Here is a 25,310-nt window from a genome sequence, read left to right as displayed (position 1 = left end):
ATGGCACTTCCTGTCCCCTTGTGATCGAGTGGGGTCATTTGTCCAGCCCTGGCCGATGAGGTGTGAGTAGAAGTGACTTGTGTCACGTCAGGCTGGAGCATTCAGTTGCCAGGTGGAGACCCTCTTCCTCCGCTGTGGCTTCGGACGGGCTTCGAGGTGGTGGCTGCTGCATCGCCCGGGCCCTGGGGGGGGGGGGGCGGGGGGGGGCTGGAGAGCCCGGCCAGCCCTCCACAGACGTGCAGGTGCCTGGGAGATAGCTTCGTGTTGGGAGCCGCTAAGACTTGGGTTATTTGTTATTATTGCAGTACGACCTCGCCTACCTTGACTAGTACAGATCTCTGGAAAGGAAAGCCAAGATGGAGCTGAGAAATGGCGTGGAGGACGTTGTGTCTCTGGAGACCTGTTTCGTATTCTTTTATGAGATGGTCCATCAGCTGCGGCCACAGAGGAGACAGAGGAGACAGTGGAGAAGCTCAGGAAAACAAAGGTCCTTCTATGCACAGGTCCTAGAGACAGGAGGCACGCATGCCACATGTGGAAAAACCCAGGATGGTCAGGAGGGGGAGGGGAGAATGCTTAGGCCACAGCCTTTATTGGGGTTTCCATGGGAAAGACAAGACAGGGCAGGTGAACAGTTTGGGCTAGACTGGTCTGAGTAATTATAGTGGGCTCTGGGCTGTCGGGGTCTTTAGCTGCTGGGCCCCTGGCCCTGGGGTGTTTGAGGCAGAGGAGTATGGCCTCCTGGGGTGCATGGCCTGATAGAGGTCTGGCTCAGCATGTGTGATGCCAAAAGCCCGGGCTGGATACCTGTGGTGTCTCGGCCCAGCAGGGACCAGGTGACGCTGAGTTGGCCCTTTGTTGGATCTTAGCACATCTTGACATGAGTGACTGAGGTTGCTTGTTGCCTACCCAGTACCCACGCTTCCCTTGTCCTTTGTAACAGAGCTCCAAGATTATCTGGCAACGTGCCCAGCCTCGCATGCCACTGCGTGGCCATGTGATTAGATTCTTGCCGCCTAAGTAAGTTGAAGTCCACCTGGACTTCTTAGTGGGCTTCCTACGGGAGCTGACTCAGCTGGAGGTCCTTCTGCCTCCTCCTTCCTGCTACTAGAAACATAGCTGTCGAGGCTGCAGCCCCAGCAGCTGTCTTGGGTGGTGCAGGTGGTAGACGGTGAGTGTGAAAATTGTGAAGACTGGGAAGATGTTTCAATATCTAATGAAGGCATCATAAAATCTTCTATAAAAATTGACTGTCCAGGAAGATGGGCCACAATTCCCATGTGGCTTTGTACCCAGCTAGCAAAGCCCTACTGTATCAAGTAAGTCACAGAAGGGGCTGGAAGAGATATCTCTGGGTGGGCTGAAGGCACTGGGGACATTTCTCCAGCCCTGGAGGAGGGCAGTTCTTCGGCAGAGCAACTCAAAGAACTGGAGAAGCAGGGCTTTGAACGTATATTCTAGGGCTCACTTCACCTTCCTTCTCCTGCCCAAGTTGCACCAGGGCCCCCGCACGCCCACCCCACAGCCGCCCCCAGAAGCTGGCCCTCCGCCAGGCAAAGGTAGGGGGGAGGGGTTTTCCCAGCTGGCTCTCCAAGCTGCCTTCAGAAGAGCTGCCGGACCTCCCCAGGAAATGGGGCAGAGAGTTAGTAAGAGAAGGCTGGTGCGGTGGGACCCCAGACCTACAATGACTGCTTCTGAGCTAGACAAATCCCTCCCCCCAACTTAGGTTCCCCATCTATAAAGTAGGATAATAGTACTCACCCTGCCTCCCTCCCAGGGATGCTGAGGGGTCAGCCTGCTGAGCTAGGAGGCGCACAGGAGGCGGGTGAAAGGCAGGTGTGCAGTCTGGAGGGGTGGGGGGCTGGTCCCAGTCACAGGAAGCAGAAAGCAATGACATATGTCCTGGTGGTCCCCAGCCCTGGCTCAGGTGTCTGATGGACCCAGGCTCGATAGCGTGACCTGTCACTCACGCATCTTATGATCCTGGACCTGAGCTTTCTCATCTGTAAACTGGGCATTATTTCTGTAGCTAAAGATTGAAGCTAACAGATGTGAACCACTTGGCGCAGTGCCTGGTGCATGGCAGCCCTCAGCAACTGGTGGGTCTTTGACCACCCGTTCCTGGTCTCAGTGGATATCTGCATTCTTACTGGATGCCCTGTTTTCAAGCCACCTTCCCATGTCTGGTGAATGCCCCACCTAATGACACTTCCAACAGAGCAGCCTCAAATTACCAGCACACTTTGTATAAGGGCTGAGCACAGGACCCAGACTCCCCCAGTCACACCCCCCCAGCACAGAGCTTTGAGGGAATCCATGGCCAAGGAGGCAGGGGCACACAGACCCACTTTGGCAGTGCCTACATCCAGTGTCTGGAGTCACCAGGGACAGAGGTTCTGCAGGGACTGGCCAAGGTCTGGGTGTCAGCGGGACAGGCTGCCATGTCAGTGCCTCATGGTGGGGGGCTGAGGGGTGATCTGGCCATAAGGCCTCTAGGCTGGGCTCTCTGAGTCTCTCAGAGGTTATGGGCTCCCCAGTAACCTTTAATAAGTTCCCTTCCTGCTTAAGTAACCCACAGCCGGTTTCTGTTGAAACCCCAGCTGACTCCCCTCCTCAGGCCCAGATGCTGACACTTTCCCTACCCCAAGTTGCCTGTGTATATTTAGATGCTCCTGCTGTGCCTCTGGCCAAGAAGCTTGGCTGTAGCAACCAGCTTTCACCAGCAAATTACAAAGTTAGACCCTGGCCCAGACTAATGAGGGTACTCAGGCACAGCCACATTTATGGGAGAGCAGCATTTGCAAGGGGAAAGCGGACAGATTCTGGGTTCAAATCCCAGTTCCACGGCTTACCACGTGTGATCATGGGCCCACAGCATACCTCTCTGAGCCTCAGTTTCTTTATCTGTCACAACACCCCAATGGTCATTTTTTGTATGTTTTAGGGGTTTAAAGGAGGTAAGGGATGGAAAACCCCTTGCCTCATGCTTAGCTCACTGTAGGCATTGGATCTGAGAAGAAACTGGGTCAGGAAGGAGCAAGACATTCTTTCTCACGTTATAGTTCACATCTCAATCACCTGGAAAGGTAAGTCAAACGCAGAGCGGGATGCAGCAAGCCTGGCTGTGCCCCTGGGATCTGTATTTTTAGCAAGTGTTCCCTGCCCAGAGGTCTTTGTTGCAGGTGGCTGGGGTCAGTGCACTTGGAGAAATACAGGATCCAAGGGCAAGAACAGAGGAGGGGAGGGCACAGATAGCGGGGCCACCACAGCAGTGGGGCCTCTGAGGACCTTAGCTTCCCTCTTGCTGGAAGCTTCTACAGTGACCGTCTCAGGGAGGATCCAACCTGGATTTATGTTCCAGAAAGGATGCAAGTAATTTCTGTTTGTTTGATCTTTGATCACATTTAGAACAGTAATGGATACATTTTTCTCACTTGGATAATGCAAAAATCCAATAATGTGCATATTATAATAGTTCAAATTTAGCTGGCTCTTCCCATGAGCCCCGCAGTACTTTGTCTGTGCTAATAAATACAAAGTGAAATCATTCGCCCCATCTCACAGGTGAGGAAAATGAGGCCCAGAGAGGTAAAGTGACCTGCCCAAGGTCACGTGGCCTAAGCGTAGGGATTTAAGCCCAGGCAGGCTGGGATTCCACAGCCATACAATATGCCGTGGCCCCTTTAGGATATCACTTTGGGGTACTGTAAGGGCATTATAGGTTGTGGTTTCTGGCAGGTGCCTGTGCTTCCAAGCAAGGGGCTGGGGTCCTGGGCAGGACTAAGTGGGGTGAAGTGTGAGGGGGTCAGCACCCTGCCGGGCCTCTGACTCACCAGGGCCCTTGGCCACCACCTGGGAAATCCATGACTCAGCTGCGTGGGGATGGGAAAGGCTCCCGGAGCCCCAGTGGCTCCATTCAGTTCACAGCCAAGGCCTGTTCACACACTCAGGCTGTGTGACCTTGGGCAAGGTGCTCCACTCTCTGAATCTGGGGGCTGCTGGGAACAATGTGAGACCGGGTTCTACCCCATGCCCAGCAGAGTGCCCAGCATGCAGACGGAGCACTTCCTGTTATCATTCAGTGGTACTGATGCAGCTGTGGTGATGTAACCTGGGTTTTCTACACCATCCCGATTCCATGCAGAGGGTAGAAGTGCACAGCTGGTGCTTCTCTCTGCCCAGCAGCCACTCCCCCTTCTTCCCCAAAAAGCACCCCCATTTTCACTTGAACCGCCGACTTTTGTTTCTGTAACTTGCAGCTGGACTCATTCCAAGAGGAAGTTGGAAACTTACATGTATTGAGTGCCAACTATGTCCTCGGCACTGCACATGATTCATTTAATCCTCAGGACAAACCTGTAAAGCAGGTACCAACACTCTATTTGTAGATGTGGAAACCGAAGCTCAGAGAGGTTTAGTAACTTGTGCAATGTCACAGATCTGGGACACAGATCTGATGCCCCAGCCCAGCCCATATTTTAAATGAGTTAGCCATTTCATTTATAACTGTGATTGACTTTTCTAGGAGGGGCATTCATTCACTCAATAGATACTTACTGAGAGCCTACTATGTGCCAGGCATGATGCTAGGCCCTATGGATAAGAACCCCCCAGACAAGTCCCTGCCCTCAGGGAGTGCCCATTCCAGACGGCACAGAGGTTTCATCTCACAGGCCAAATCCAGGTGGCACTAGCTACCTGCAACATTATTGTGAGAGAATTCTGAGCCGCCTCTGGGCTCAGCAGGAAGGGGTAAAGTGGCTGATTACTCAGATCTGTGAAGGGTGGTGGTAGAGGGTTTCCAAGTATATGGTCCATATTGGATACCCATGGTTTAGACTTTTGGAGATTGTTCATACAAATGTACAACAAAGCAGAAACATATCCTGGTCAGAGCACAGGTTCCAGTTTTCATTTTGAAAATAGCCACCGTAGATCTAATAACTAGGCCATACCCTCAAGGAACTTAGGGTCTAATTTGTAGCCTAAGACAGATGAACAATACAAGATGATTACTATGAAAGAACAGAACGGAACAGCACAGTCTGATCCAGAGCTCAGAGGCGGGACGGGCCACGTGGATGGGGGTGACAGGGAGACTTCCTGGAAGACGAGCTCAGTGGATTTGGCCAGGCGGAATGGGGGCAGGGGGAAGGCATTCCGGGAGAAGCAGCAGCACAGGCCTTTGCCTGGAAGTGTGAGGTGGGAGTGGAGAGGACTGTGGCTGGGCTGGGGTAGAAGCACTGGGGGAGAAAGGCTGAAATGGTAACGATGGGGACGGACCATGAGCCTCAGTGTCAGGCCCGGGAATTTAGTGCTGCTCCTCCCCCTCCCCCCTTCCCGCTGCAGTGGGGAACCACTGAAGACTGAGCGAGGGCATGGCAACAAAAAGTCCTCTTGTTGGCTGGAACAGGGGAGAAGTCAGAGATGGAGGAGGCTGTAACACCAGGGCATGGAGTGAGTGCCCCTGCATGTAGGTGGAGGTGAGGGGATGTGGGTTCTAGTCCCAGATCTGTGCCAATGTTCTGTGTGACCACGGGCAAGTTCCATACCCTTCTGGAAAAAGCCCCTTTGAGACCTTGGCTGAGTGAACTGAGGTATGTATGGGGGCAGGGGGTGTCACTTGGTTCAGTTAGGGTCTCTATTTTCTACTTTTCTTTGGTCTTGAAGACCTGACCTAAGGTGGGTCCATCACTCATGGTTTACCACATGCTTCAGGACCATATGGCTCAGCCCTTGGGTGTGTCCACACCTCAGCTTCAAGTGCATTTGTCTCACAGAAGAGAAAACAGAACCTTGGAGGCTGCAGCTGTGTTACTTGGGAGAGGGACTTTGCCTCTCACCTGCTTCACAGGGATGGCAGGAGCGAGCCACTGAGATGATGACTGTGAAGCACCTGGGGCAGGACCTCGTACTCTGCAGGCCATGAGGGCTCCATTATTGGCCACTGCCTTTCTTGCTATTGTTCCTGTTTCTTGCTGTTGTCTCCAGTGTGGGCCTCTTGGCTGTAAGCCCCTGAGGCTGGCAGTGTCTCCTGCATGGGCTGAACACCAGCTGGGCCCCGGTCGGGATCTGACGCCCAAGGCTAGTGTCCCTCTGCCCAGGATCGTCACGGGGACTGTGACGTGGCCCCGCCTGGCCTGCCGAGCAGCCCCAACGCTCACCCCACCCTGGGCGACTGCCCTGCGTCATTCCTCCTGGGACCACCCAGCACAGGGGGTGTGGCCCTCCCCAGGCACCAGGTGTGACAGGCACCTCTATACAACCAAACCCACCAGGACCTCAGCTAAATTCCTCCCCCTTTTCTGTTTAATTTTATATGATTATTTGGGGGAATAGTCAAAAAAAGTTAAATTTTTTCAAAATTTAAAAGGCACCAAAAAGTGCGCTATTCAAAAATCCCCTCCCACCTCAGCACACAGCCCCCTAGTTCTCCTTCCTGGAGACAACCCATCTAAATTCCTTTTTAAAACAATTAACCTTAATTTGATCCCCCCGATTACAAAAATCATAAACATTCAAAGCAAAAACTAACTTCAAAAGAAAAGAAAACAAAACCCCACCACCTTGAAACAGACACAAAAGTACAAACCAAAACCCCACCCACAATCCCACCATCCGGATTTCCAGCGTTTTAGGATATGCCCTCCCAGACTGTTATCAGTGCATATTCACTTTTCAAAAAATGAAGACAAAACACAAGATGGTTATCACAATATTGATTTTTCAATATCTTGCTGGAACATTTCCTCATGGCTTCTTCCTTAAATGATGTTGACAGCTTTGTGATCTTCCACAGATGCTGCATTATTTAACTGACCCTAGCAATGGGCATTTGGGGATTTCTAGATTTCCCTATTATAAGAAACACGGTGATGGGCCCTGAGACCTCACTGCCTACTTGTTTATTTTCTTGTAGCAAATTCCTAGAAGAGGAAATGCTGGGTCACAAGGTATGACCATTTTTTAAGACCCATCAAACTGCCCTCAATGAGTTCAGCAGGACTAGTTGTCCAGTCCAAATCCGATTTCCTCAAGGCCAAGAAGTCTTGGTTCATAACCTTCTCAACAGGAGCTGTGAGCCCCTAACCCCACCTCCACATCCAGACTAAGGCCAAAGCCCTCCGCTGAACCTGGTAACCTAGGGGCGGGCTGACTCAGCCGCAGGTCCTTACCTGGGCCCATCCCAGTCCTGGGTGAGTCAGCTGACCAGGGAGCAGGAACCCAGCTGGGACAAGGGCCACCACCTTCCAGGGAGGGGACCAGACTCCGTAGGCAGTGGCTAGAGAAGGACGAGCAGCAGCACCTGGCCTGCAGGCGAGAGCGGGGCAAGGGCAGCACCTGGCCTGCAGGCGAGAGCGGGGCAAGGGGCCCCTAGAGGTGGGGACAGGGATAAGGGAGGCCTGCTCTCACCTGTCTTCTTCCCTCCCTGTCCCGACCCTGCTGCGACTTCCAGGCCTTTTTCTCTCAAGGTGCTTTTCTCTGGCAGTGAAATGTGAACTGGGGTTTCCTCTTCTGAGCCCAGCCCTGGGCCAGGTTCGAGGGCTGGGTGATCTTTATCCAGACATCACTAGGGCTCCAGGCTCCTCCTCACTGCCTGGGTCAGTTCTCACGGAGACAGGACCCACACTTTGCTCCTTGAAATGGGCCCCTGGAAAGCCAAAGGGCAACTCCCACAAGGAACTGAGTGCAGGCCTCAGTTTCTGTCACTTACTTCTCTGCCTGAAGCTGTTTCCATTAACGAGCTCCCTACCACGGCAAGGAGAACCTGCTGGGGGAACTGGGCCAGTGGCCTGATCTGAACACTGGTTTCCTCCTGTGGGGACTCCCATGCAGTCAGGGGAACTGAATGAGGGATATAAGGGGCTGGAACATGCCCTCCACACAGCCAGCCTCAGAAAATGGTGCTTAAGATGGGGCTGCTGTGTGCTGGGCCAGTACTGCACTGGCTGCTGTACATACGGTGGCCCCAACTACTAACAACTGCACCACCATCACTTCTCGCCTGGGCTCGCTGTCCACCCGTGCCCCCTAATCTCTCCTCCAAATGAAAGTCAGACCATGTCACTCTGCTGCTCAAAATTCTCCAGGGGCTCCCATCTCATCAGAGTAAATGCCAAGCCCTCAGCATGACCCACAGGCCCTACAGGATCTAGTCCCTCTCGCTACCTCTCCAATCTCGTCTCCTACTACTTCCCCTATGAACAACTGACTTCAGTCTCACTGGTCAGATGTTCCCTAAACAGAGGGCAGTGGCTTGCCCTCAGCCTCAATGCTTTTCCTTCCCCACTTAGGCTTTTGCTCAAAAGCCACCTGTCACCCCCCCACCCACCCCCTGGCAGTGAGGCTCTTCCGGACCTCCAGGCTCTACCCTCCACTCTGCTTTATCTTTCTCCCCATCACTTCCCACCACCTAACATGGCATAAGCACTTATTTAATCCAGCTAGAAAGTGACACTCAAGGACAGATTTTTCTTTTGTTCCCTGCCTTATTACTTGTACTTAGAACAGTACTGGGACTTAGGTGCCCAGTAAATGTACTGAATGAACAATAGCTAACGATTATTACACGCCCTTTATGTACTAGTGCTTTCTGTACATATCTCTTTTATTTAAGAATCTTTTAACTAATCTCCACGGTAACTCTGTGATGCAAGTATTGTTACCCATATTACAAAGGAATAAATGCCATGCCAAAGGGACTTGTCCATGCTTGCTCTCCCAAGTCAGAGGCAGCAGTCTGAATCCATCCTGCCTGCCTCCAAGGTCTTTGGCTCCCGCTCTGCCTCTCCTGGGCCTGGGTTCAGGAGTGTCCGCACTCCTTGAAGAAGTCCACAGCTTTTCTCCAGCAGGTAGTACAGCCTGAGAGAAGGAGAGGAGTATATGCTGGTGGCTTAGCAACAGCCTCTTCCTTTCCAACTCACCACATCCCTGGGCTAATTTGGCCTTCCAGGAGCTGTTCCTCTGACACTCTAACCCACGCTTCCCTCCCGCACACTGTCTTCTGAAGGATGGATGAGTTGTCCACAGGAACAAGTGGGTGTCCCGTAGTTTCAGCTCTTTGGAACAAAGTGTTCCAAAGGAGTGTTCTCATTCCAAAGTCCAAAGATGGGGGCTGGCGACCCCTTTTCATCCCTGCTGGTCTCTGAGGACCTGATTGCTGCTTTGTTGTGGGAGTTGTTATTGCTCAGAATATTACAAAGTACAGAAGCTCAGGGATGGAAATCCTGGAAAATGCAGTGGGAGAGGAAAATTTCTCTGGGTGAGGTAGGTTAGATCGGTTCCTTTCTTTTCAGAGGAGCTAGTTAATTTCAGGAAGTCATCAGCACCGAACTGAGCAAACTCTTCCATTGTCAGACTGCAGGAGCCAGCCTTTCAATCCACCAGGGCACTGTTTTTACTCCCCTTCTAGGCCCAGGGTTTTTCTTCAAAGGACTTTTTGGGGCTTTCTCTTCCCCTTGGGTCTGCTTTTCTACTTCTTTAAGAAACAGTAACTGGATGCCTGCTGTGTAGTAGGCAGTGGGCACAGCACTGGGGCTTCAGAAATGAGCCACATTCCTGACCAAAGAGGGCGACAGGCAAACAAATACAGCTCAGTGGAAATCCAATCCAGGAAATGCAGAAGACCTTGCTCACAGTGGGTTCTTAATAAACAGTAGTGGACTGAATGATGAATAGGCGAATATGAGATTCTGTGGTCTAGAGAAGGGAGGCTTGCCTAACTCTGTGTTTGGTTTTGGGGATTTGGGGGGAAAAGAAGAGGAGTTCACCAGATGAACAAGGTGGTGGTGGCTGGGGGGAGGTGTCAATGGCATTCAAGACAGAGGGGACAGCACCTGTAAAAGCACAGAGGCATGAACTAGCAGGGTGAGTTTTAGGATCAGCAAGCAGTCTAGAATAAATGAAATGCAGGGTGAGTGTGCAAGAGTGAGGAGGTCACCAGGAGTCAGTGGAGAAGGTACCAGGGGTCACGTCATAGAGATTGGAATATCAAGTTGAAGTCCCATATTTTCTCCTGAGGGCAAGAGCTGGGTATGGCTGGAGAGCAGGAGCTAAGGATAACTCCCAGATTTCTGGCTCAGACCATGAGGTGCATTTGGTGGTGTCACTGTAGAGGGGCAGCAAAGCTGGGGTAAAATGAATTCAATCTGAATAAACTGCAGGAGGTAGTAAAGATCTGGGAGGCGGCTGGACTCTTGGGCCTGGGCCTCCCTATCCCTGGAGTAATACTCCACTCTCACCCTGCTGAACCTCCATCCTTCAGGGTCCACTCGGCGTCTCCTACCTTCCTCCAGGCCTTCCCCGTTGCCCTAGACCTTTATCCTGCACCCCACAAACCCAACTGCCCGAATCTCTAAAAATGTGCAGTGGGTCCAATGTTGCTGTGGAAAGTGATCTGCCTGGCCGAGCCCAAGACCTCTACCCTGGGGGTCAGGCACTCAGTCATTCTTGGGTGGGATTCCAGAATAAATCTTCGTGGAGTGGGGCGGGGCACGTGCAGTTCAGCACTAGGACAGGAAGGCAGGGCCAGGCAAGAAACCTGGCACGGTGGGAAGGACGATGACGTCACAACGGTAGGGCATACTCGGGGATCCAAGGAGCTTCCGAAATCGTAGGGAACGAGGGAGCTTCCTCTTCATTATGAGCAACAGGCAGCCCGGAGCGCAGGCGTGTCAACTTTGCCCTCCTCCCTCCCACAGCTGCCTTAGGACGGAATCTTATCAGCGAGCAGGGGGCGGCTCAACCGCACCCTCGCCCCTTCGGGAGGCCGTTAATGGACCGGGGGTCGGGGGCGTGGGGAGGCGAAGGGACACTCGCCCCTTTAAAGCGCGATTTGATCCGCGTAGACTCCAGGCGCGTAAAGAGCGGACGCGGACCCTGACTGAGACTTCCCATCCCTTACTCTGCTGCTTTACCTGATTTTGTGTGTGTGTGTGCGTGTGGGCGCCAGCCACGAGCGGCTGGAAAAAGCAAGAGGCCGGGTGAGTTTAGCCGGCCAGCAACCCGCGGGGCAAGGAGACCGCCATTTGCCACCCGCAATCGCGGGATACCCTGCGAAGCGCCCGTAACCGTGCGCAGCCCTGGGTGGGTGACACGCATGCGCCCTAGCGGCCGCTGCGCGTTCCAGCGGCTTGGCGGGATTTCTGCGCAGGCGCCGTAACCCATAGCAACCAGGGGCGGCCTCACGCAGAGTTTGGAGCTACCGGAGCGTCAGGGTGGGGAGTCGTTTGGAGAGCTTTGATCCAAGATCATTGGACAGATTGGGAAACTGAGGCCTGGGGTGAAGAACAGGCCCTAGGAACCGTTGGGGCTTTCTCCGGTGCCCGAGTGCTCGGAGTTTTGTGCCTGGCTGCGTTCAAAAAGCGGGAAATTGAGGCTGAGGGAGGGGGCGGGTTCGTCTTGAGTGGTGGTTCAGTGTCCCCCCCCCCCCCCAAGGTTAAAAAAAAATCAACGTGATGCCCTCTCTGTGCTATAAAGGAGAAATGAGAGCAATGAGCAATGAAAGTAATTTATAATAAACGAATATGCCCTTCACTATGTAAAAGTTCAGACTGGGTGACACCCGGTCACGTCTGTACCTAACTTAAAATGAGAAAGTGTGGATTTAATAGATAGTATTCAACTAAATTTTGCCAAAGTTTACCTGCGGCATCTTTTTTTTTTTTTTTTTTTTTTTTTTTTTTGGCTGCGTGGGGTATTAGTTCCCCGACCAGGGATGGAAGCCTTCTCCCCTGCATTAGAAGGCGGATTCTTTACCACTGGACCACCAGGGAAGTCCTTGTATTTGGCGTCTTGAGTCAAAGGTTAAATGTATTTGTATACAGGCGTGGCGTCACTGTGACAGCTACAAACGCAGACACACATGGGTGCGTTCTGGTGACTCACCTGTGCTCAGAAGTATTGACAGTGATTTTCCACAATGGTGAACAAAACAAAGAATAACTTCCTCGGTTAAGCTGGTGTATACATTTCTGGATAATATATTATATATAAAAACCAGGGAAAGTTTCATTGTATTTGTATATAAAACAGGTTATAAACAGGTTTTTTGCCTCCATGAAGGTTTGGCAGGGTATTGGAAAGTTGTGCAGGACAGCTTTGTTGTGGTAAGCTGTTCTGTGCATTACAGGAGGTCCGGGCCTCTACTCCCTGCTTCCTAAATGCTAGTAGTGTCCCCTCAGTCGTGTGACACCCAAAAATGCCCCCACAAATTTCCAATCTGTTCCTTGGAAAACCACTGATTTATTCAGTCGAATAGCAATTTTTGCCGGCATCCACGTGCTGGGTGCTGTTTTGGTGGGGAGGCATAGGGTGGTGAACAGGACACAGTCCCCACCCTTCTGAGTTGGGGCCCAGTATGAGGAAATACCCAGATAATAATCATATAATATGATAAATAACGTGACAATAGGGACAGTACAAGTCAGTTTGGGAACACATGAAGACTTGGCCAACTAACAGGGGGTCCCATGGTCTGAAAAAGCCAACCAGAGAAGAAACATTTGAGCTGAGCCTTGGAAGAGCACCATGCAGAGAAGGGTGGTGTGCCAAGCAGAGGGATCAGCATGACTGAAACAGGTCCAGTGTTGCTAGCACGCAGTGGACACTCAAATGTTGTGAATGAGTAGATGGATGACTGAATGAGACACGCATATTTGCTGGCAGGGAGCCATTCCCCACTGTATATCATGAACCGCTACATGGCAGGGGAATACCTGCCTCTTGATTCCACCCAGAGCCCAAACCTTAGTTGAGACCCAGAGTAGGTGGCAATGGTGAAAGGGTCCCAGACACAGAGGAAGGGTTGTGTGGTCTTAGCCTGGGAGTGATTTCCAGGAAGTAGATCTCTGATTCTGCTCTCCCAGAGGGCAGCTGCTAAAAATATAACTGGCTCTGCTGCTTCAGTGTTTGAAAAAGCAGGGCAGGGGTGCCTCTTATCTTCACACCTGTCGTTCATGTGTGATCCTGGTAGCAGGGCATGTTTTTGGCAGATGGTACCTCCTGAGGACTGTCCTGAGATAAAAGTCTCCCAGAGTGTGTGCGCAGTGGGGAAGACCACAGACAAAGTGGTCTCTTCCCCCAGCTGATTTAAAGGAGGTCAGGGACAGTCTCTCTCTCCCCCTAGGACAATCCCTGTCCTCTTGAGATGATCATTCCTGCCCCAAAGGCTAAGGCAAAGATCTGGAGCTGCCTGCCTGCAGGAGCCAAACAGGCAGCGTTAAGTCAGCTGGATGGGCGCTTCAGGAAACAAGGAGGCGTGTGCAGCCCCATCTTATGGCAGGCTGCGACTCAGGCCTGGCTGACTGTTGCCGTGTATGATTTCTGCTCTTGCATTGCCAAATAGTGTGATTTTTCTTTTCTGTACAAGTTAGAAGTGAAAAATTTTATTTTTCCAGATTTTAAAATGTTGGCACTAATTCAAATGAAAACAAAAAACAAGCCTGTGAGAGGCGAACAAAACCTGTTTGGGACCTCTCATCCTTGTTTCCATCCTAGGAAGGTGCATGTCCATAGGACATCAGAGCTTTACTTTACAAGGAGAAAAGTGGAAGCCCGGGCAGAATGCATTGCTTCTGGAAATATTATTGCGTTGGTGTCCATGCTAGGGGCTAGGAGTTCCATAGCAAATTAGAAGGTCCAGTTCCTGCCCTCTGGAACTCCCAATAGGTAGACAAAGAAGCAACTACAGGAGTAGTGAATGATCAACAGAGTAAGAACATGAGTTGGGTGAGGAGGGGGGTTTGGGGGCGGGGGGAGCACAAATCAAGACAAGCTTCCTAAAAGAAGAGCCCTCTGGTCTGGGACTTGAAAATAATTGGGAGTTAGCTAGGTATGGAGTGGAGGGGGTAGAAAGTTATTCCAAATAGAGGGAATAATAATACATGCAAAGGCCTGGGGACATGAGAAAATTCTATTAATTCAAGGATCTGAAAGCAGCTCATTATGGCTGAAGCTGAGGGTGGGGGTTGGGAGAAGGACGTGTGGAAAGAAATAAAGCAGGAGAATTAGGCAGTGGGGTGCAAGCAAATGTCTATAGGGTCTCAGTGCCAGTGAGTAAAGCGGTCTTGATGTAAGAGACAGCAGAGGCTGGTGGGGTCTGGGGCGCCCGGGAGTCAGCTGCGACTCAGCTGTAGCCACTCAGCAGCGGTCCAGGGTTGCCAGAGTGTCCTGTTTTTCAGGAGCAATGTGAAGTTAGATTATTAAAAGCAGCGTCTTGGACTTCCCTGGTGGAGCAGTGGTTGGGAATCTGCCTGCCAATGCAAGGGACACGGATTCGAGCCCTAGTCCAGGAAGATCCCACAGGCCTCGGAGCAACTAAGCCCATGCACCACAACTACTGAGTCTGCGCTCTAGAGCCCCTGAGACACAACTGCTGAGCCTGCGTGCCTAGAGCCTGTGCTCCGCAGCAAGAGAAGCCACCGCAATGAGAAGCCTGCGCACCACAACGAAAAGTAGCCCCCACTCGCCGCAACTAGAGGAAGCCTGTGTGCAGCAACAAAGACCCAACACAGCCAAAACTAAATTAATTAATTAATTAAAAAAAAAAAGCAGCGTCTTGAGTTCTGCATTTAGTGGGCTAGTTTGAACGTATAAAGCACTTGGCAACAGATTTGTTTTTTAACATCTTTATTGGAGTGTAATTGCTTTACAGTGTTTGCATCTGGCCTTTGAGCCACCAGTTCCAATCTTTGGAGGAATCGTAAAGGGAATGTGGGCTCGATTCTGAGAGTGCGGAGCCACTGGGGGCTTTCAGCAGGGCATGACATTCCAGGCTCATGCAGAACGGTCCTGTTGGCTGGGGAACAACAATAGAGGAGCTAGGACTCATTGGAGATGTTGTGGTACCTGCAGAAGGGCGGGGAGATGGTGGAGGTCTGCAGACAGCATGGGGATTAGGGATGGGAGGTGGGAGAGATGGGATTTGATGGCAGATTAGGAGGGATGGGAGAGGTCGTTGGGGAGTGTTAAGGTTGATACAAGGGTCAAGGCAGCAGGTACAGAGGAAGGATGAGGAACAGTGATGGATGAAGATGACCTCAGCCCCTGTGGGTCACTCAGGGGAGATGCCCAGAGGATCTGGACCTGGTCCAGAGAATGTGGGCCCAGTGGGGTGAATAGGACACCCCTTGACCCCAAGGAACTGCAGTTCAGGTGGGAAGACAGACTAAGGACGATTGAAGAGTCCAGGGCTGGAGGCTGGCCCAGAGTCTCTTCTGAGGGCAGGGTCGTTGGGAGCAGCAGTGACCTCATTGCCTGAGGAGCCAGGGTGGGAGGGCGGGGCAGAGACATCCAGCTAGTGACAGCCGGCCCAACAAAGGCCCGGAGATGTGACAGAGACAATGTGTTAGTGGGTAAACGGAAAAGAATCCAGAAAGACAAACTGCTCCTTCCTCACATTTCAACTAGGAAGGAAGTAAAGCATTTCTGTGAGGTAATTTCTTTGAATTTCTTTTGGTACCTTGCTCCGAGGTCCTAGTGGTTCTCCTCTGGACAGGTAGAAGGCGTTCAGTAAATGTTTATCGTGCTTCCCCCCATTTCCTTCTCCCTCTGGAGCAATACTCTGCTGAGTGTATAAATTCTGCTACAGTTTGTGTGCATGTTTTTAAGAGCTTCCTTTGGTCTTACCTCATTGTGGTCAAGATCAAGAGTCGCCAGCGAGACCGGAAATGGCTGGTATGCAGTAGGAACTCAAATGCCCAGAGATGGAGAGGCGTGTGGGGGGGCTGGGGAGGACTTCTAAAGTGCCTGCTGCCTTTCTGTTGTAATATCAAGTCCCCGCCCACTTGACACTGGACTGAACCCCGCGTAGTTGCGGGATGATGCTGAGCAAACCCCTGACGGTGGCCGGGTATACAGCAGGTGCTCACTACCCACCAGCTGGACTGGATTTAGGTCTTGAGTGATCAGACCTCATAAGCCTGTCTGACCTTTGAAACAGGACAGGGAGGGACGTGGCCCCCAATCCTGCTTTGCCTGGTCAGCATGTGCTAGGTGACCCCGGGTCTCAGGTTCTAAAGCCCAGAGTCAGCTGAACATGGTGGGATGGGATTTTTGCGGGGTTGAGAGCACGGGCTTGGGAACCAAACAGACTTTGGGTCAAATCCCAGCTCCCCCATCTCTAAAATGGGGACAGTAATACCTTTGTGACATCTTTCTCGTCCTGAGAGTGCTGAGTGGCACACGTTCGTGCCTCCTCTCAGCCCTCAGCCCTCCCCACCCTCTGTGCCCTGCAGCGTGTTCCAAAGAGCAGCCATGTCCGCCCTGTACCCGTCTCTGGAGGACCTGAAGGTGGACCAAGCCATGCAGGTAAACTGCCAGGCCATCAGCCTGGGGTCCCCTGACGGGGCCTTCTGGATTACGCCAGGGTAGCTAAGGGAGGCTCGTCTTGGGTCAAGTGCTGGGGACCCCTGGGAGTCCCTGACCGGCCCCAGGGCATGCAGGTCCCCACTGCAGGGCCTGCTGGCCAGAGCAGGTGTCCCGAGGCCCAGGCAATGGAATTACAGCAGGTGGAGAAGACCAAGCAGCTGCAGACCGGCCCGTCTGGTGCCTGCTCTATCCCAGTGCTTCCTCCATCCGGGTTCGTGTAGAGCCCATGCTCTAGGACGAGCTTCCAGAGTAAATCCCGTGGCCGTGGCGTTTGGCCTACTCAGCCCCCAGAAGCCCTTTTCTCCTTCCATCCCGCATGAGGTCCTAGTGGGTTTTGAGAATTGGGGGCTTTTTGACTGAAAATTTGCCTTGGCTGCCTCAGGTAGTAAACGAGTGGTGACATTTGGTGGGTCGCGGGCCCCTGGGAGAACCTCCCTCCAGAAGCGTGGACATCTGCAGAGGCCACATTTACTCCAAGGGTCATGGACACCCCGCCTCAGGCCGCCAGCATACCTAATGCCCTGACCCCCAGCCTCAGGGAGCCCCAGGCCTCAAGGGCTCTGGGGCTCATGGCCACAGCTGACCGGCACTCCCCATCCGTCCCCAGGCCGTGGCCAGAGCCGTACCCAGGATGCCCGCCCTGCCGGGGCAGGGAGCAGACTCCCAGCCTTCAGGTGAGTGAGTGGGCTGGGGTTCTCCTGGCTGAGAGTGACCTCTGCTGGACATTTCCAAGAGCCTGCCTCCTTCCTGCCGCTGAGCTGTGGGCACTATGCAGGTTGACCCTCCCTAGAACCCTTTGAGGGGGACACTGAGAAAGCTGCAGCTGTGTGAGGGCACTGACCGCCCTGACTTGGGGCCACCAAGGAAGGTTGCATGTGGAGACCGGGATGCGTGTGGTGGCCCTGGAGCTGCTCGTGGCCCTCTTGATTCAGGCCCTGTGGTAGCGAACTTGAACTCAGGCCCAGCTCTTCTCCTCACCACGCAGTTCCCCAGAGCTGCCCTCGGGTCTGGCCGGTGCCAAATAAAGTCAGTTAACTTGAACACCAAAGTGATACGTGAGGTACTCAGTGTCCCGGGCTGCTCCTGGAGAAAGCAGACCGTCTGAGGGGAGGACCCACAGTGCCGGCGAGCGTTCCTGGGAGTGCGGAGCCATCTCTGGGATATACTGCATTCTTGGGAGTAAGCAGCACCCCAGGCCCTGTTTCTTAATAAAAATGACTGACCACCTGGGAGCCAGGCAGGTGCGGCTAATCTCAGGCCCGGAGTAACACCTTTCTTCTTCCTTCCTTCCCTTCCCATCAGTTTTGTACCCAAACTTGGCGGAATTGGAAAGTTACATGGGTCTTTCGTTCTCCAGCCACGAAGTCCAGCAGAACCTGTCTCAGATTCCAGAAGGTGCCAGTGTAGGTATTTGTCTTTTGCCTGATGTGGGCCCTCCTTCTTGGTCTTACCATTTAAACAGACTTGAATCTCCTCTTTCCCCAGCGTTGCTGCGGCTCTGTTTTTTGATGGCACTTTGTATTTTCAGCCTTCATTAAAAGTGCTGTGGGGTTTCGTGGTTTCCCGTGGGCCTTGGGGCTGAAGGGCCACTGCCTGCCCTTTGACCTCTGACCTGCTGGCCTGAGCCTGCTGGATGAGAAGGGAGGACATGAAACCCGGCCTGAGCCTGGGCGCTGCTAATGAAGGGCTGCCTGTGACTTGACAGCAGCTGCATGGTTAGGCAGAGCCCAGTGGGGAGGAGCTTGTCATCCAGCCCCACTCCCCAAATTAAACAATAATGCTTGATTCCTGCTCCCCATGGCTTCAGGGAGCAAAGGAAATCATAACATAGAAATATTCACTCCTGAAAATGTATTCACTTATAGAATCAGTCCCAAACCCTCTCCCAATCAGCTCCAGCCTCCCTGCGGGCCATCTGTCAGTTGTCCTTGTCTGCCAGCCCCTCCCTGGTCCAGTGCAAATCGATTGCAGAGTGCAAATGCAAATCTTGCTAAGGCTGCAGGATTTCATGAAATTGATGGAAATGAGGATGAGAACTGCCACACTGACAAATGAGGACTTCATAGGAAAAATCAGGAAGGATGAGGACATGTGGGACACTGAGAAAAACTGGTGACACCCTGGGGTGTTTCTCCAAAATGACCCTCCTGACAGTCATGTAGGGAAGTACACACATGAAGCAAAGTAGGTCATGTTGTAGATAGTCCAATTTTAATCCATCGATTTAATCCCTCTTTGGTCCAATAATTAGGACAACCTAAATTTTGATAAAAAATGACAGATAATGCATTTTTATAATTAAAATTTTTAAATTATTTTTATTTCATTTTAACTTTCTATTTTTAAGTAATCATAAATTCATAGGAATTTGCGAAGATAGAGAAGTCCTTTGTACTCTTTACTCAGTTTTCCCAGTGGTTCCATTTTATGTAACTACACTATAACGTCAAAACCAGGCATTTTACATTGGTACAATGTGTGTCTGTGGTTCAATGTCATTTTATCACCTGCAACCACCAGCACAATCAAGATAGAGAACTATGTCATCACCACAAAAGTGTCTCTAGTGTTGCCCCTTCATAATCGTTCCCAGCCTCCCCCTCACCATCCCCAACCCCTTGGCAACCACTAGCGTGTTTTTGTCCCTATAATTTTGCCATTTCAGAAGGTTATGTAAGTGGAATCACACGGTGTGTGACTTTTTCAGATGGACTCTTTCCACTCAGCATCATGCCCTGGAGATCCTTCAAGGCTGCCTGTATCAACAGTTCATTCCTTTTTATCGCTGGGTTGTGTTCCATGGTGTGTCTGTACCCCCAGTTTGTTTAACCTCTTGAGGGACATTTTAGTTGTTTCCAGTTTTTGTCTATTATAAACTAAACTATTATGGATGTTTGTGTACAGATTTTTGTACGGATATAAGTTTTTGTTTCTCTGGGATAAACCCCCAGGAGTGCAATTCCTAGGTAATGTTATAAATGTATGGTTAATTTTTTTAAAAAGAAACTGCCAAACTATTTCCAGAATGGCTGTACTATTTTATTTTCCTGCCAGCAATGCATGAGTGTTTTCAGTTTCTTCACATCCTTGCCAGCATTTGGTATTATCACTATTTTAAATTTTAATCATTATGGTGGGTGTGTAGCAATGCCTTGTCATTGTCTTGATTTGCATTTCCCTAATGCTAGTGATGCTGAACATCTTTTCATGTGCTCATTTACCAGCTGTATATTCTTTTCGGTAAAATGTTTCTTCATATCTTTTGCTCATTTTCTAAATGGATTGTTTTTTTAAGTCAAATTTTGAGACTTTATTCTAGAGTCCTTTGTCAGATATTTGATTTGTAAATATTTTCTCCCACTGTGTAGCTTCTCCTTTCATCATATTAAAAGGGTTTCTTGCAGAGCAAAAAGTTTTTAATTTTGATGAGGTCCAATTTATTGAATTTTTTCTTTTGTGGATTATGCTTTGGTGTCCTAAGAAATTTCACTGAGCCCTAGGTCCTAAAGATTTTCCCTTTTACTTTCTTCTAAAACTGCTATAGTTTTATGTTTAAATTTATGACTGAATTTGAGTTAATTTTTGTATAAGGTGTGAAGTCAGTGCTCATATTTTGCCTATGGATGTTCAATTGCTCCCGCACCATTTGTTGAAAAGACTCTTCTTTCTCCAGTGAATTGCTCTTGCACCTCTGTTAAGAAGCAGTTGCCCCTCCTTGTGTGAGGCTACTTCTGGATTCTCTCTTCTGCTCCATGATCCATGTGTCTGTCGCTCCCCAGTACCACACTGTCTTAATTACTATAGGTATATAATAAATCTGGAAATTTGGTAGAGTGATTTCTCCTGTTTTATTCTTTTTATCAGAATAGTTTTAGCTATTCTAGTTCCTTTGTCTTTTCATATAAAGTTTAGATTAACCTTGCATGTATCTACAAAACATCTTGTAGAGATTGTGATATAAATTGCATTAAATCTGTGTATCAGTCTGGGGACAGTTGACAGCTTTACTATGTTTTCCCAATCCATGAATACAGAATGTTTCTCTATTTATTTAGATCTTCTTTGATATCTTTTATCAGTGTTTTGTAATTTCCAGCATACAATTCCTGCATATGTTTTATTAGATTTACACCTAAGTATTTCTTTTTTTTTGAGTGATTGTAAGTGGTATTGTATTTTTAATTTTAGTTTCCACATGTTCATTGTTAGTATATAGTACAATTGATTTTTTTGTATACGTTGGTCTTGTATCCTGTGACCTTGTTGAACTCACTTATGAGTTCTAGGAGTTTACTTGGAATTTTCTAGTGAAGTATCATCTCATCTGCAAATAGAGACCATTTTATGTCTTCTTTTCCAGTCTATATGCCTTTTATTTCCTTTTCTTACCTTGTTGCTCTGGCTAGTTCTTCCATTACTGTATTTAATAGTAGTGGTGAGAGTGGACATCCTGTCCTTGTTCCAGATCTTAGGGGGGAAAGCACTCACTCATTTTGGTACTTTTACCTTAATTTTTTTAAAGGCAGAGATCAAATTGAGCCCCTTTCCCCCCCATCGTTCACTATTTTTTGTGGAACTTTTATTTTTAAGTGGATTTTAAAAGACTCTTCTCCTGACACCAGTTTGCCTTGGAAAACGAGGACCCCTTTCCTATTTACCTGTCCTCTCTTCTCGCCCTACTTTCCTGGCTGTTTTTCAGGGGTGTGGACTTTGACGCCCCCTAGTGGTTTCATTGAGCCATGTTCCCTCTCGCCCGCATGCGGGGAAGTGTGTGGGCTGGGGTGGACTGCGGCCCAGGGTCCACTCCATTCTCCTTACCCCATCCCTGCTCCCACCCCGGGGACTCTTGTGGCACGAGGCCCCAGGCGCTGGCTGACCGCCTGCTCTCCTGATGTCTGCAGGCAGCGGTCTCGGGCCCCTCACCGGACCAGGTGGTGGCGCCGGTGTCCGGGAACAGCATGGGCGTGCTGCCTGGGGAGGTCAAGCCTGGGGTGCGCGAGATCCACCTGTACAAGGACGAGCGCGGCAAGACGGGGCTGCGGCTGCGGGCCATCGACAAGGTGGAGCTGGGGGTCGGGGGGGGGAGAGGAGGGGCCCCGCGGAGGGCGGAGGGCGAGCCCGCGTGCTGGACAGCGCCCGCCCGCCCTCAGCCCGAGCTGCCCGCCCTCCTCCGCGCGTCTCCGGGTTCTGGCCGCCTCGTCCACCAGCGGGAGAGGAGGCAGCGCGGGGAGCCCCATCCACAGTAAGGAAGGGGCTGCGCGGGCTGGGAGCCGAGGCCCACCTGACCCCTAGGCCAGGCTCTTCCTCTCAATCCCCTCCCACAAGGCTCTAGGGCTGGCTCTGGGTTGCGCCAGGGATCCTCTACCTGCCCCTCCGTGGGCTCCTTGCCTCCTTGCCCCCCAGTCAAAGGGATCTGGCTTCTGGGCGGCTGTCTGCAGACAGCGGAAGCCGAGGGCCCCGGATGCCAGTGTGAGAGGCCTTGTAGTCCAGTGGTTGGGGGTGCAGCCTCCAGTCGGGGTTGAATTCCTGACTCCGTTGCCTCCTAGCTGTGTGGCCTGGAGTGTTTCCTCGCCAGGAAAATGGGGTTGCCTGTGTCTGCTGCGCAGAGCTGCAGCCCCAGTGCCCTGTAGGCTCCGGGAGGATCAGGGGGCAAACAGCAGCTTGGAGGAGGGCCCTGGGCTCATGGTGGGCCGGGAGGGCTGACTGTGGGGACTGCCTCCCCCAGGGGCTCTTTGTGCAGCTGGTCCAGGCCAACACCCCCGCGTCCCTGGTGGGGCTGCACTTCGGGGACCAGATCCTGCAGATTGACGGGCGCAACTGTGTCGGGTGGAGCACAGGCAAAGCCCACCGGGTGGTGAAGAAGGCGTCAGCTGAGAAGATTGTCATGGTTGTTCGGGACAGGTGAGTAGCTGGGTCCCAGGAGCCTCTCTGCCCACCCCCAGCCACGCCCCAGGCCCAGCTCACGGTCCCTCCCTGCCAGGACATTCCAGCGGATCGTCACCATGCACAAGGACAGCACAGGCCACGTCGGCTTCGCCATCAAGAAGGGGAAGTTCATCTCTTTGGTCAAAGGGAGTTCTGCGGCCCGCAATGGGCTCCTCATCAACCACTACGTGTGCGAGGTGAACGGGCAGAACGTCATTGGGCTGAAGGTAAGCTAGGCAGAACAGCAGCTCTGTCCCGGGACATCAGGGGCTGGGACACGCCAGGCGGTGGGCAGGTTCGTGTCTGCGGGTGGGCTGCTGCCCCGACCCCAGCCTCAGTTCCTCATCCTAAGGCTGCTACAGGGATTCAGTGTGACAAGGTACACAGAGCTTCGAGCACAGTGCAGGCACAAAGTAAGTGCTCGGTAAATATAAGCTATTGTTACTTACACATGGAGGCCAGAGGTGTGACAGGGAGCCGGGGGGTGGGGGTGGGGGGGGGGGTGATGACCTGTGTAAGGACGTAGGTGCCCAGGTGGCTCCTGGCTGCATGGACACCTCCCTACTCTGTGTGGCACTTCTGTTTGTATCCTGGATCTTGTTCAGTAATAGGAATACTTTAGAAAATTGCTCTTCAGAGGTCCATTGCTTACCTCTTTTTTTTGCCCTCCCGAGGGGGTTTGCCTGGTGAGTTTTATCTTTAAATACAAGAGGGAGCAAGTGGCCTAGGCCCAGTGCTGTGACCTGGACTGGGGGGTGGGTGCCTTTGGGGAATCGAGCCTGGAGGAGGATGAGTCACGCCGCTTCTGGTCCCTGGATAAGCGAGAGTGGTTTATCCCGACTTGATGCCACCAGGACCGAGAGTGCTTCTTAATCCCAGCTGTGATTTAGAGTGAGGGTCCCTGCCGTCCTGCAGCCAGGGCTTCGGGGCTCACAGGTAGGGCTCCCCGGGTAGAGGTGGCTTGGGCGGTGGCATCTCACTCCACAGGTGGCACAGTCTTTTAAGCCAGTTCTCCTCCCCTTCACAAGGGCCATCACCATCACCATTCCTGTCACACATCTTCCCTGTGCTTGACAGTCTCCCCACCTTCCTTGGAGGCTTGTTCTGCTGGCTCATGAGCATTGTGATCAGGAAGTTCTTCCTAATGTCTGTCTGACATCCCTCCTGCTGCATCTCTCCCCTTCCTTGGGGATCAGGCATGACAATCCAAAGGGAATCCATTGTAGCTAAAAAGCTGAGTACAGTAATACCAATTCTGAGTGGCTGGCTCTACTGGGTGTTAGTGAACTCACTCCTTTCAAAGCATGACAGTTCTTTGATCTTAACTGTTCTGGAGAGCAGTCATTCTAAAATGTGCTGCAGAGTCTCTCGTCCTCACTGATGGTTCAAGGCTTCACTCTGAACTTATCAGTTATCCTACCAAACAATGGCGTAAGGCTCTAAGGACCGGACCTGTCCCTTTGCTGAATGGCCCCAGATAGCTATGCTTCTTGAGATCATTTATCTTCTCAAAGGTCTGTCTATTTCTACCCTGGCCATCACTAGTCCCACCTAGCACATCCTCTCCCATTTATCCTGGAACAGCTAAGAAAACATATACCTGGGTTAGACATCTGTGTAAAGTAAAGGTCGTGGTGTTGGAGTAAGGGCCAGAGGCTCTTCTAATGGCCATAGCGTTTGTCTTTGGACTGTTTGGCACACTTTGTGTAGATGTCTTTTGTTTCTTGTTCTCCCCATGATCTGAATGGCTTCTGCGGGCCTCTCTTTTCACTAGTCAACAAGATGTAAGAGGAAGAAGTACCACACGGGCTCGGCTCAGGCTGACAGGAGCCCAGTGAAGGGGGTGGGTGGGAGCCCCTGCTGTCCCCCCACTGCACGGTTATTCTCTTTGTGCTTTGGGTCCAGAACCCGAGTGTGACGGGGTCCTGGGAAATGGCATACATGTGTGCTTGGTGAGATTCCCAGGGCTCTGTGGGGGAAGTCACGTTTGTGAGGCCCTGTTAGGCGTCAGGCCCACACAGGCCCTCGAGCTGAGGGTGGGAGGGGCACGCTCATTTTACTGAGAGGGCCTCAGGTGGGAGGCCCACGTTCTTGCTCACCTGAGGGGCAGCCCTGCCCCTGATGTCAGAATGTCAGTGGCATCCTTCAGTGGAGGCCATGCTGACCTCTGCACAGAGGTGCCTTCAGAGTTGCCCCTGGCCCCCGGGGTGACCGCTCACTCACCCCTTCTCCAGGACAAAGAAGTCATGGAGATTCTGGCCACAGCCGGGAACGTCATCAACCTGGCCATCATCCCCACTGTGATCTATGAGCACATGGTCAGAAAGTAAGGCTGCTCCCCTCCTGCCTCCCCCCTCTCCTCCCCACCTCCCGTCCACCCCGGCTTCCTCAAGGCTCCTGCAGAGCCCAGACCAGCCTGCCCTCCGCTCTCCTGCCCTTGCCTCCCTTCACGCTAGCCAGTGGCTTCTGGTGATTTGAAAGTCTTAGACTTGGAAGTGAGGGCCCACAAGGCATGCACAGGCTTTGCGGGGAGGGGGAGAAGGTGCTGCCAGTTTTGGCGACTGTCCTTGTTGCTGTATCTAGGTTGTCCCCAACCCTGCTCCACCACACCATGGACCACACCATCCCTGACATCTGAAGCCACGGGAGAGCAGCTCAGCCCTCTCACCCTCCAGCAAGAAAGGGAGAGTCCTCAGGGGACAGGCTGTGGAGGCCTGCTGCCTGGGGGCGGGGCTGTCTCGAGGTGGGCGTGTTCTGAGTGGGGCAACATTGGATCACATGGGCCTGTCATTTATACACACTGGCCTCCTTGGAGCCTCAGCCTCTTAACTGGGCTAAGGCAGGGGCAGGGCCCACAGGCAGTGATTCTCTGAGCCGATTTAAATGCTGGGCACGTAGGCAGGCCGACTAAACATTTCCTAAAGTTGCAGCTGGGTCCCTTTCAAAATTTTGCCTCTACCAGTAAAACATTTCCACGGTTTGAGAGAACAAATACATTTTTTTGTGAGAATTGTTTC

At 51.8% G+C, this 25,310-nt stretch overlaps 1 protein-coding gene across 1 annotated transcript; it reads left to right on the top strand.

Moving 5' to 3' along the window:
- The first annotated feature begins 460 nt into the window (after positions 1 to 460).
- On the top strand, positions 461 to 25,309 carry SDCBP2 (syndecan binding protein 2). Its single transcript, XM_059896762.1, has 9 exons — positions 461 to 487; positions 16,236 to 16,308; positions 16,976 to 17,042; positions 17,671 to 17,771; positions 21,270 to 21,428; positions 22,094 to 22,269; positions 22,349 to 22,520; positions 24,528 to 24,619; positions 24,877 to 25,309. Exons 2-9 carry the CDS (start codon positions 16,255 to 16,257, stop codon positions 24,929 to 24,931), a joined length of 876 nt encoding a protein of 291 aa, XP_059752745.1. The 5' UTR covers positions 461 to 487; positions 16,236 to 16,254; the 3' UTR covers positions 24,932 to 25,309.
- Position 25,310: the final 1 nt, after the last annotated feature.

Source organism: Balaenoptera ricei, chromosome 15, assembly GCF_028023285.1.
Source record: "Balaenoptera ricei isolate mBalRic1 chromosome 15, mBalRic1.hap2, whole genome shotgun sequence".
NCBI lineage: Eukaryota > Metazoa > Chordata > Mammalia > Artiodactyla > Balaenopteridae > Balaenoptera > Balaenoptera ricei.
This window is presented reverse-complemented; position numbering and strand designations above follow the sequence as displayed.

Bases quoted from the DNA above. Each gene is read 5' to 3' on its own strand.
- SDCBP2 (XM_059896762.1), top strand. From the start codon at position 16,255: ATGTCCGCCCTGTACCCGTCTCTGGAGGACCTGAAGGTGGACCAAGCC. The intron at 17,043-17,670 runs GTGAGTGAGTGG...CCTTCCCATCAG, and splicing joins AGCAGACTCCCAGCCTTCAG to TTTTGTACCCAAACTTGGCG. The intron at 21,429-22,093 runs GTGGAGCTGGGG...TGCCTCCCCCAG, and splicing joins GGCTGCGGGCCATCGACAAG to GGGCTCTTTGTGCAGCTGGT.